This window comes from Enhydra lutris, unplaced genomic scaffold (genome assembly GCF_002288905.1).
Source record: "Enhydra lutris kenyoni isolate GAN:26980312 unplaced genomic scaffold, ASM228890v2 scaffoldscaffold30, whole genome shotgun sequence".
Classification (NCBI taxonomy): Eukaryota; Metazoa; Chordata; class Mammalia; order Carnivora; family Mustelidae; genus Enhydra; species Enhydra lutris.
Window position 1 is genome coordinate 10122279 of NW_019154114.1, and position 12486 is coordinate 10134764.

General features: G+C 44.8%; 1 protein-coding gene across 1 annotated transcript; it reads right to left on the reverse strand.

Moving 5' to 3' along the window:
• Positions 1-6: 6 nt before the first annotated feature.
• Positions 7-10927, reverse strand: LOC111152871 (DEAD-box helicase 19A). Its single transcript, XM_022511564.1, has 9 exons — positions 10905-10927; positions 8153-8245; positions 6531-6633; positions 6037-6151; positions 3658-3835; positions 3067-3304; positions 1237-1399; positions 566-757; positions 7-171 (listed from the first exon to the last, which is right to left on the reverse strand). Exons 1-9 carry the CDS (start codon positions 10925-10927, stop codon positions 110-112), a joined length of 1167 nt encoding a protein of 388 aa, XP_022367272.1. The 3' UTR covers positions 7-109.
• Between the last annotated feature and the right edge of the window lie 1559 nt (positions 10928-12486).

Here is a 12486-nt window from a genome sequence, read left to right on the forward strand (position 1 = left end):
TCTCCTCTGCTTTTGTCTTTGTGGTGACTGTCGAGGCCTGTGCCGTGAAAGCACTGGTCTCCCATGCAGGCGGAGTGCCGGGGTGGGCACTGGTGACTGTTGGAGCGTCTCAGTTGGCTATTTTCTCAATCTCATCCAAATCATCCGTGTCCAGTCTTTCTATTTTCTTATCTGGGGAGGAAAATGAGAATTCAGAGAGAAATCAGTGTGGGTCTACCATGGAGACACACACCTAGGAAAGGGACAGCATGGCGGGGAGAGAGGAAACACAGCGTTCTGCCCGGCCTAGGAACAGGACCATACCTCTAGCCACAGCAGTCTTGCACTTGACCCCAAAGACTCCCGGTGCCCGAGTGAGGGACAGAGAGAGCCCCGGGTCCCTCAGCCTGGCCAGGGGGGCACTGTCCTTTGCATCCCTGACCCTGAAAACTTGCCAGGTGTGCTCTTCGAGAACTTCCATATTGTAGGAAAGGAGGGGACTGTGTGACAAGGACACGGGCCTCTCTCGGGGCCACGGGAGAACCGACCCTTCGTCCCTCCCTGGGGGCCATTCCCAGGCGCTCACTAAAATGCTCCTGGATTCTGTTGAGGATGTTCATGCTGTGCTTGCTGTCAACCATGTTCACTGCCAGGCCCCTCTTGCCAAAGCGGCCCGTGCGCCCGATCCGGTGCAGGTAGGTCTCGTTGTCCGGGTTCCCGTCCTTGTCCACGGGGAGGGCAAAGTTGATGACGACAGAAACCTGTTCGACGTCAATACCTACATGAAAGGCAGGTGCAGAGGAGTCAGGACGGGAGCCGAAAATCACTGCCAACCCAGTGAGGCCGACACACACCAGCTTCGGGTGGAAGGAAGAGTCTGGGGCAGGCCGGCTCTGGGACTCGGGGACCGGGGGCATGCGGCAGAACCCAGAGGGAAAGACAGAACTTCGGCAAGTGCTGACAAAATTATGACCTCAAGAAGAGAGCCTCTGCTAGACACAAGTATCAGAAAACGCAGCCGAAACCTCCGTGGGGGCCCCAAAGAGAGCAGACACCGTCCTGGGCCAGCGAGCTGCTGCTCCATGTCCTTCCAGCACATCGGCGCCTCTGGCTTCTGTGACATTCTCATGTGCCCGGGGAGCCCAGTCTCTCCAGGAGAGAAGCAAGCCCACGTGGACACCCCCAAACCGGCGGAGCGCCCCGTACAGGACTCCCTGGCTACCCGGGGCCTGGCGGACAGACACGTTCTCTGCTCACCGCGGGCACACACGTTGGTGGTCACCAGCACCTTCTCTTTGCCCTCTCGGAAGCGCTCGATCACCGCAGCCCTCTGCTCCACCATCATTTCGCCACTCAGCAGCGCCACCTGGTGGCCTTCTTTGGAGAGCTCTGCTGCCAGCCAGCTCGCTGTTTTGCGGGTCTGGGGAGAAGGAACTATTTGAGAAATGAAGGTACCTGAAGAGAGTGGATTTTTTTGTTTTTTGTTTTGTTTTGTTTTTTGTTTTTTTTTTCCAGAAGAGAGTATTTTTTGATCTGGAAGACTCTACATGAAACTCAGTAGCTGACGGTTAAACTTCCTAAAATTGTTAATGTGACATGCTGTGACAGGAGGTAATGATGTCACCTGGATATTAATCTCACAGAATATTTAACCTGAATATAATCACAAGGCAGGGACATGAGAGAAATTCTCAAGACTACTTACTTTTGTTTCATGAAAGGTGGGCAAACTGTTCCAGGTTAAATGAGTCTCGAGAGACATGACAAGTATGTGCAGTGATCTCTGACTGGCTCTTAGACTTAACACCACCGGCCAGAAGCAATAAAGAACATTTTTGGCATAAGTGGAGAAATGGGGGGAAAAAACCCAAACAAACCAATAACAAGTGGAGAAATGGAATATGGAAGGACTAGACAGGAGTATTATTATGTCACTGTTAAAGACATGACAGTGGCACTGGGCTTATGTAGGAGCACATCTCATTTCTGGGAAGTACTTAGGTGTGAACTATCATGATGTCTACAATTAACTTTAAAATACTTCACCAAGGGGCACCTGGGTGGCTCAGTGGGTTAAAGCCTCTGCCTTCGGCTCAGGTCATGATCCCGGGATCCTGGGATCGAGCCCCACATCGGGCTCTCTGCTCAGCGGGCAGCCTGCTTCCCCCCCTCTCTCTCTGCCTGCCTTTCTGCCTGCTTGTGATCTCTCTCTCTGTCAAATATGTAAATAAAATCTTAAATAAAATAAAATACTTCACCAAAACCAAAAAGTATGGATGTGTCAAATGCAAGCACATGGATAAAAGCAAACTGGCTAACTGTTAACAACAGAAGGCATGAAAGTGTTTTCTTTTTTTCATCCTTTCTGGATCAATTTTCAATCTGAGGGTAACACTCTAAATATTTATTCCTGATTTTTTTTTTTTTTTTTTGCTATTATCAATGAAAATCTAGGCTTCCTTTTTTTTTTTTTTTTGACACAAGCTCCCTAAGTTTTTTTTTAAGTTACTGTGTTACCACATGCAGAGAAAAGTATAGGGACTGATCTATTTGGGCATTCCCACTTCACATTCTTGAATTATTAATAAGTGAACAAATGATCAGTTATTAAACTTCTATTTTTTAAGTATTTACTGTTCGAGACTGGAAAAAAACTTATATTAATTCTGTAACCAGCTGTCATTTAGTTTCTTATTTTTCCTACAAATATCTGTTGGTGTTTAATTTCTTATTTTTCCTACAAATATCTGTTGGTTCTCTTGGGTTTTCTAATAATGTATCACCTACAAATAATACTTAAAAAAAAAAAAACTTTAAAGTAAGCTCCAGGTCAAATGTGGGGCTTAAACTTAGGACCCCAAGACGGAGAGGTGCACACTCTGCTGACTAAGCCAGCCAGGCGCCCCTAGGGACTTGACTGTGAAGCCATGTATGCCTCAGAATACTAAGATAAAACTATCTTACACCTTCACAAACCATTCCTTTCTGGCCACACATGGCACCTGGCCCGCCTCAGCACTGAGGTGGCGCTGGCTGACAGGAGGGGCAGGCACACCCTCCAGGGTAGCTGCTGCCACTGCTACTCACATGGCAGAAGATCATGGCCTGAGCGATGGTGATGGCCCCATACAGGTTACACAAGGCTTGGAACTTCTCATCTCTGTTATTGCACAGCACGTAATACTGCTTGATGGTGTCCAGTGTCTCCTCCTCGCGCTTCAACTTGATAATGTTTGGGTCTGGGACCACTTTCTGGGCAAACTTCCAGACAGAGTCTTCGAAGGTGGCAGAGAAAAGCAGCATCTGGCAGTTCCTGGGCAGCATCCTGCAAGGGAAGACACAGGTATGGGGCATGATCCCGAGTCTTTTCTGGAACAAACAGAAGACAGTGGCCCGGGGCTTGCATGGGCTACGTGCCCAGGAAAATAGCAAAAGCGGGAGAACAGCGGGGAAGAGGTGAGAGCAGCCACGGGGCAGGAATGGGGCTGGGGTTAGATTCCCTATGTCTCCTTCCTCAACCCCAGGTCAGTGCTGACGAGGAAGTGGCCTATCAAACAGATGCTTCTGGAGGTACTAGATAAAGAACCTGACAGGAGCAAGAAGAGGTGTTTGAAGTAAAAGGAGAAGATGCTGCAGATCAGGAGGCTGAGAAGTTCCTCTTGACTCAAGAGTTCCTACCTCTGTATGCGGATGCTCTGATCTTGGTGGCCCTGAGTAGCTATCATCACGTCAGCCTCATCCAGAACAAACACCTTGATCTTCTTGGGGTCAATGAACTTGAGCTTGGCGCACCAGTCCAGAACAGTCCCAGGGGTGCCAATGACAATGTGCTCACTGATCTTCTGACCTCTTTCCACTGTGGAGACAAGATGTTTTCTATGGGGATTTCCATGGCAAAACCAGCTTTGGAAATCAAAGCTTTGCCCATCCTTCCAGAGTTAGTAAAATAAGTTAACTCCAGATGTCAAAACACATATACAGGAGTATTATCCAAAAGTCTTGGGTTCTTCTACTGTAAAGCAGGCACAATGGCACCCATCTCACTGCATCGTGGTCAGGATTCAATCCTCTGCAGTGAACCCTCAATAAGCATCATGTCTCCTTCCTGCTTCCTCCTGTGATTCAACATCATCCCGCTCGTTCTCCTCAACATCACTCTTACTCACTTCCCACCATACATTCACTCACGGTTCATAGGTTTTTCTTTAGTTGGTACTTGTGCGTCCCAGGATCCTGGCCCAATGCGTTTTTGCTTTGTTAGACATTCTGATGTGTAGACAGTTTTCCTAAGTACAAATTCTCTGGTTTAAAAAACATATTACGGGGCGCCTGGGTGGCTCAGTGGGTTAAAGCCGCTGCCTTCTGCTCAGGTCATGATCTCAGGGTCCTGGGATCGAGCCCCGCATCGGGCTCTCTGCTCAGTGGGGAGCCTGCTTCCCTCTCTCTCTGCCTGCCTCTGCCTGCTTGTGATCTCTCTCTGTCAAAATAAATAAATAAATAAAATCTTTAAAAAAAATAAAAAATAAAAATAAAAAACATATTACTTTTGGGACGCCTGGGTGGCTCAGTTGGTTAAGTGGCTGCCTTCGGCTCAGGTCATGATCCCAGCATCCTGGGATCGAGTCCCGCATCGGGCTCCTTGCTTGGCGGGGAGCCTGCTTCTCCCTCTGCCTCTGCCTGCCACTCTGTCTGCCTGTGCTCGCTCTCTCTCCCTCTCTCTCTGACAAAATAAATAAAATCTTAAAACAAACAAATAAACAAACAAAAAACATATTACTTTCGAATTATAGCTGGTGGGAGCTGAACTGGTACAACCACCTATCAATATTACTAATGCGCATAGCCTGTGACCAATACTCCATGATTAGGAATTAACCCTGTTGTATATTAACATGTGGGAAACAACACATATGCAGGGATATTCAAACATCAGAAGGGGCACCTGGGTGGCTCAGTGGGTTAAGCCTCTGCCTTTGGCTCGGGTCATGGTCCCAGGGTCCTGGGATTGAGCCCTGCATCGGGCTCTCTGCTCAGTGGGGAGCCTGCTTCCCCCTCTCTCTCTGCCTGCCTCTCTGCCTACTTGTGATCTCTGTCTGTCAAATAAATAAATAAAATCTTAAAAAAAGAAAGAAAGAAAGAAATCCAGAAGTTTGAGAACCACTGCTCCAGGCAAATATAAACCGCTCGGGTCAAAGGGAGATCTGTCTATGGTTTTTCTAAGCAATGCCAAACTGCTTCCAGAAAGTAACTATCCCACTGTATACTCCCTATCAGAAATGTATGCGCATTCCAGTTTTTGGACATCTCCATCAATACTTAGTATCATCAGACTGCTTCACTTCTGCCCATCTGAGAGGCATACAGTGGTTTTAACTTACATTTCCCTGATGACAAATGAGGCTTTTGTGAAGAGTCTGTTCAACCGGGCCTCTTTACTATTAGACTCTTTCCTTATTTAGACCGCTTACTTTTTCCTTACTGACTTATAGTTTTATATACCCTGATAACTTTCTAATGAACCATTTTCTACCTGCCCCTCCTCTCCACTTGACTCCATGTTCTCTATATTACATTCTATAAAATACATGGGAGAAAAAAATGGTGGAAGGATTTCTGGTTTTGATAAGACCAAGTTATCTGTACGTGCGCCTCGTTTACTCTTACTAGGCTGTGCTTGTTTTTAAACAAAGGGATATGACTCCAACCTACCATCCTCACACCTACTAATCCTTGTTAGTAATAAGCAGCTTCGAGAACTCTGCATGCTGAATTCAACACCCTGTTTTCTCTGGGAAGAATGCCAGACTTTAAGAACTCCATGACTCATACAAAGATTTTTTACAACAACTCAAAATCTTTTAAGAGTAGAAACAAAAAAAAGAAAAAAAAAATAGAAACGACTGTTAAATAGCAAGTTTAAAACAGATTTCCTGAAAGTGATGCAGTGGGCCCTAAGGTCAACTGAACCAGAAAATTTAATATTATCATACCTTCAAAATTCAAACACCCAACCACCCTATCCTGCTCACTGCTTAGGTCTCAGGCCTTTATACTTACATTTATTGCCTCGAACAGCATAAGCAAGCTTTAGTTCTGGATGAAATTTGCCCATCTGCTCAATCACTTTTCCCGTTTGAAGCGCCAGCTCGTATGTTGGGGAGAGGCACAAACACTAACAGGGAGATCATAAAGGTTGAGTTTAGAAGAGCCTTTCAGTAATAGACAACAGGCCCTAAAGCAACAACATGCTGACCTCACCACCACTAAAAAGTGCAGGCAACCACATCTCTTCCAACCAGGCCCACTTTTCAGCTGCAGACCCAAACCTACAGCAGGGAGCCCTGGATGGGGGGATGCCTTCGGAAGCCACTGTTTAAGACTGCTGCTGAATGAATTCTACCCAGACTGTGGCCTAGTGCATGACCTGGCTCTGCCTGAGCCACAGGAAACATTTAGACCCCTTTAGGGGCACCACCATTAACCCCCCACCGTATGGCACTGCCTTGCCCAGGCCAGGCAAGCCAGGGCCCTCAGGATCCCCCAGCCCTCACCTGGGGGTATTTCTCTGCTGGTTCCACTCGGCTGAGCATGGCCAGGACGAAGGCAGCTGTTTTACCAGTACCTGACTGAGACTGGGCAATCAGGTTCTGCGGGCTGGATCAAGGAAGAATAGAAATGAAAATAATACTGTTTAAACACAATACAGTATCAAAAGTTCTTTTTGGATGGTAGGCATGCAGAGCTTTCTCCCTTTAGTCCAGGTTTTCTGCACTGAACACAATGGTATATTTTTTATATGTTGTCAAAAAACTGCTTAAATATTAAGGGACATAATGATTTAGATGCGTTCACGCCAAGAAATCTTCACTCTAGACTCCAGCATAGCCAGTGTACCCTAGTTTTGTACCCTAGGGGCCCCATGGAAATTAACACTGCAGGTAAACTCTGTGCTGAGGCAAATCCCCGAAGGCATTTTCTGCCCAGCTATAATGCGTCTCTAGGACTTGGCTCCCTCTGTGTGTTCCCTTTCCCTTCTTTACGAAAATACAAGTCAAACAGATGCTTTAGAGGGAACTTTCACATTTTATTTAACGTAACCCAGTCAGGGAAATGGGTAGAATTTTTGTCACTAAATAAGAAAAATAATGGAGTTAAATGGAAAAGGTTACTACATAGAGTAGGATGCCAATTTTCTACTGCTAAAGTTTCTTTCCTCCCCTGCCCCTCCCTGCACTCACTCATGTGCATGATGTCTCAAATAAAGAAATAAATCTTTTTTTAAAAAACCCCAAATTTAACAATTGCACAGAATAACAACATTAGCTCTCTTCATCAGTTTTGTTTGTTTTAAAGATTTTATTTATTTGAGAGAAAGAGTGTGGACACATGAGCAGTGGGAGAGGGAGAAGCAGATTCCCCAATGAGCAGGGAGCCTGATATGGGGCTCAATGCCAGGACCCTGAGATCATGACCTGAGCCGAAGGGAGCCACTTAACCAACTGAGCCACCCAAGTACTGCTGTTTTAAAGATTTTATTTTTTAAAGTAATCTCTCCACCCAATATGGAGCTCGAACCCACAACCCCGATATCAAGAGTCACATGCTCTACCGATTGAGCCTCTGCCTTCGGCTCAGGTCATGATCTCAGGGTCCTGGGATCAAGCCCCACATCAGGCTCTCTGCTCAGCAGGGAGCCTGCTTCTCCCTCTCTCTCTCTGCCTGCCTCTCTGCCTACTTGTGATCTCTCTCTGTGTCAAATAAATAAATAAAATCTTAAGACAGAGAGAGAAAGCGTGTGCATGCAAGTGGGTATGGGAGTGGGGAGAGGAGCAGAGGGAGAGGGAGAGGGAAAGGGAGAGAGTCTCAAGCAGACTCCATGCTAACTATGGAGTCCTGTGTGGAGCTGGACCTCACAAACCTGAGCTCATGACCGGAGATCGCAATCTGAGCTGAAACCAAGAGTGCGATGCTTGACCAACTGAGCCACCCAGGCACCCCATCAGTTTTTACTGTTAAATGGAAAGGCAGAACCTGTACCAAATTTCAAATGACTCTCTGCACTTGCTCAAGTGGTTTTCCTGAAGAAACATGCTGTCCCAAACATCCCATCTTGTTCTCAAGAAGAATTAACGGTTATTGGTATAAGACATTAAACCAAATCCTGCATACTCACGGCTCAGCAAGCATCATGGGTAATGCGTTCTCTTGTATCTTGGATGGTCGATTGAAGCCCATGGCATAGACTCCCTGGAGAAGTTGTGGTTTCCTAGGAAGCCAGAGAGAGAGAGAATGGATTCCTAGTCACTCAAATTGTTTTAAAAGCCTAGAATTTTAGCTTTCCCTAAATCTAACAAAGAATGTTTCCTATCTTTGTCAGACGTATTTTTCTAATGCCTTAAAAAATACCTAAAATGAAACCAAGCCACCATCTTTTCCTACTAAATCTTAATCTGCAACTCTTTTTTTAAGGTTTTGTTTTTATTCATTTGACAGCACAAGCAGGGGGAGCAGCAGGCAGAGGGAGAGGGAGAGGGAGAAGCAGGATCCCCACTGAGCCTGATGCAAGGCTCAATCCCAGGACTCTGGGATCATGACCTGAGCCGAAGGCAGAAGCTTAACCAACTGAGCCACCCAGGTGCCCCTTAATCTGCAACTCTTGTGCAATTCTGAAAATACAGACTAGCTTCAGTTCTTGGAAAAATTCATGCTTTCAGCAGATCCACAAATATGACTGGCCTTGGAGGACAAATGTTCCCTGAATATTGCAAGAGTGGTATGTATTAATTCATATCAATCTTATAATTTGCATAAAATGAATTATAAAAGACATAGTTAAAAATATACTGCTTACTATACCAGTAACATACAGAAGTCCCCTTAGGGAATGAGATTCAGTTTTAATTCTTGAGGCAGATGTTAAACTGAACCACAGTCATTTTGTATTCCATAGTCCTTTCAAAGCCAGCCGTGCAAATACTCAGGACAGGCAAGAAATACAAAAATTGCGGCACCTGGGTGGCTAGGTTGTTAAGCGACTGCCTTTGGCTCAGGTCATGGTTCGAGTCCTAGGACTGAGTCCCGCATTGGGCTCCCTACTCAGCAGGAAGCCTGCTTCTCCCTCTCTCTCTCCTGCTGCTTGTGTTCCCTCTCTCGATAAATAAAATCTTAAAAAAAAAAAAAAAAAAAAAAAAAAGAAAATTGATTCAACCAGTTTCTATTACCTGATCTACAGTAAATAGGTAGGAGTGTTCAATTACCATACTTAACTTTCCAAATGTTCACATTTACTTATTAAGTCTAGTCAAAAATGAAGAGGAGGAAAGCGACAGCTTATGTAAGTAGATGCACAACAAATATCAAATTCAAGTTGCTCTTCGTCTTTTTTTTTTTTTTTTTAAGATTTTATTTATTTATGACACAGAAATAAAAAGCACAAGTAGGCAGAGCAGCAGGCAGAGGGAGAGGGAGAAGCAGGATCTCCACTGAGCAGGGAGCCCGATGTGGGGCTCAATCCCAAGACCCTGGGATCATGATCTGAGCTGAAGGCAGAGGCTTAACCCACTGAGCCACCCAGGCGCCCCTCAAGTTGCTCTTCCATTGCATTTACAATTAGCTCTCTGCTACCTCCACACTGACAGGGTGTTCCACAAAAATCCCACCAGACTGTAAAGAAGAGTCAAACCAAGTCAAGACTTCTGTTCTCTGAGCCCTCCTTGGAGTTAACAGGCTCTCTAAGTGGCAAATTCTTCTGGCATATGTTGGTTCTCAGATACAAAGACCTGAAAGCGTAACCTCTGGTGTCTTCTGTTTGGAAGAAAAGGCTAGGAATCTTGGCAGATTTTGATTTGTTGCTAAGGAAACAAAGTCACAACTGATGAAGATCCAAATGATCCAAGAGCTTCTGGTGGTTCATTATTTTTCTCTTATTTTTCAGATTAATTAAAAAATTTTAAGTACAAAAACAAAGCAAGGCAACTTAAGTTTCATTTTTTGTTTCCTCTATCCAAAAACTACTAAATCAGAGAGAACTTGACTTTTCAGAGAGGACAGTTCCTCACTGGTTGGACTGGGAGCTCAAGTCCTTTAAATGAAATGGGGTTTAAAAACCATCAATCCTTGGAAAAGCAAACTGTCGCTTCAGGAAACAAAAGAGCACAACTCGCGGCCCTGATCTAGTTTATAAATAGAGGCAGAGATGACAGATTTGCTCAATGAAGCCCCTGCTGGAGGGAATACACATAGAAAAATATAATATCCTAAGAACATTAAAAAAAAAAAAAAAAAAAAAAAAGCCATGCTTTGAAAAACTTGTTCCGGCTAACACTTTAGTGATGACTTGATTTGGTTTTAGTCAGCTCTCATAGTTTAAATGTCTCTTACTCTAAAGCAGTGGTAATAAGTTGGCAAGAATGTAGCCCTTATTTGCCCACAGTGGGGATACTATAGATTTTGCTGATAAAGGCAAAGAATCTATTAATTTCACCACGTTCTTGTTCCCCAGCTATTTTCTGTCTGTGATTTCCGTCCTGGCAGGCAGCAAGAACAGTAGTTATGTCTTAAGTTACTCACGACACCCAGGTCAATAGCGTGTATATAAACCAAGGATTCATAAATACTTCTTTACTAATATGCTGAGAGAAACAAAAAAACTTGGTATGACCTTCCACAATTCTGCCTTTAAAGTAAAGAGATGGTAGAAGTCATTCTTAGCACAGTGCCATAAAAGTGCTCCCTTGCGGCTTAATTCTGGGTTCTGAATTGGTTTTTTTGGTTTTGTTTTTTTGTTTTTTTTTTTTAATTCCAGAATATTGAAGACTGCTTTCCACCGTAGGTACTAGGAATCCTGCATAGGCTCTTTTGATTATGTAAAAGCAGATAAAGTGTTCTCAAGACCGTAAACCCTGTAGTCTAACGAAAGGGCTTACCTAATAAGAAATGTTCCTGACATCCAGAAATCACCTGTCAGCCAATATTTTATTGAAAGTTCTAAGAGCATAAAAGAAAAAAGACTTTCAGCTATGATGAATAAATCTGTGGCATTTAAAAATCCCTCCCAAGAGGAGGAGAACTGGGTAGCCAAGAGACAAGGGTGGGAGGGAAACCATCACTGTAAACTTTTCCATACTTTCTCATTTTTGAATCATGTGAATTATTAACTAATCAAAGAAATAAATACATTAAGATTCTTAAAAATAAAGGCAAAAAGTAAAATTCCCAAAAAATCTCTGAGATGCTCAGTTTTAGAAAGGCGGGACCAACAAGTAACAGCTGTTCCAGGGAACAGACACTCACAGCCGAAGCTCCTCAAAGGACTTCACGGAGTAGAGTGGGGAGTTCGGGTCCCGCTGCAGGACTTCCACCTGGTTTGTGTTATCCACCAGGTTGCTTCGGATCAGCTTGTTGAGTAAAGACTGGGCAGCTCTGTCCTCTGTCAGGAAGAAACCAGCAGATCGCCTTCATACTCACTTGGCCAACCCGCCCTCATGAAATCTCTTTTTCTCCCTGGCTCTGCACCAGCACCTGGGCCGCTGAGCACGACTGGAGAAAAACAATCACACGGACACCGACACCGACAGGTCTCGCTTTAGATTCCTGACCGCCAGACTCAGTTGGGCTGCCCTGCCCTGTAAGCCTTCTTGTTTCTATTCTCTACTCATTCACTCTTCTCAGATCTCCACCTCCACCTCTCTTCTCATCCCTCCTCCTTCTCACTCATCTGATGAACCCGCGTCTTCCTTCACAGAGATGTAAGTGATCAGAAGCACCTCAGACGCTGCAGTAACACACCTACACACCCACCTGCTTTGTGTGCATACTCTGTGTCCCCTCTGGTAACCTGGGAGGAACAGCCTGTGCTTAAGGCTAACCCCTGCATTGGTGCAACAGGTCCCAACCCCTTTTGCCTATAAGGCTATTTCTCCCGACACTAACTCTGTCTTGAATTATCAGCTTCCCCTTCCACTGGAACATTCCCCCACTGTATGTGCACACGTTTTAACATTTCATTATGAACTTGCTTCTTCCTTTAGTCCCCATCGCCATCCAGTTGCTGTCCTATTTCTCTACTCCCCTTTATAGGACATTCCCTGAAAAGGCTGTCTACGCTCATTGTCCCCACTTCCTGTCCTCCCCTTCTTCTAAATGTACACTGAATAGGCTTTTGTATTTAGCCTCTGCACTTGAGACCTCAAAGGCCCTTGTTGAGCACACCAGTGGCTTCTATGGTGCTAAATCAAGTGAACAATCCATTTTTATATCTTCCTAATCGATTTATTACCTATATTTGACTACCTACTTTTGAAACACTTCCTTCTTCTGGTCTCTGGATATCCCTCTCTTTTGGTTCTCCTTCTACCTCACGGACTGCTTCTCAATCTCCTTTGTGATTCCTCCACATCTCTTTGATCTAGTGCCTCTGTCTCCAGAGAGGCAAATCTTGGGTCACATGTTGTTTCTTGCTACAGTGTTTTAAAAAGTAATTACCTTTCTCTTCTTCTTCTGTTTTCT

Bases quoted from the DNA above. Each gene is read 5' to 3' on its own strand.
- LOC111152871 (XM_022511564.1), bottom strand. From the start codon at position 10,927: ATGTCAGGAACATTTCTTATTAG. The intron at 8,246-10,904 runs GTAAGCCCTTTC...CTGGCTTCCTAG, and splicing joins TCAGGAACATTTCTTATTAG to GAAACCACAACTTCTCCAGG. The intron at 3,305-3,657 runs GTAGGAACTCTT...CTTCCCTTGCAG, and splicing joins CAGAGCATCCGCATACAGAG to GATGCTGCCCAGGAACTGCC.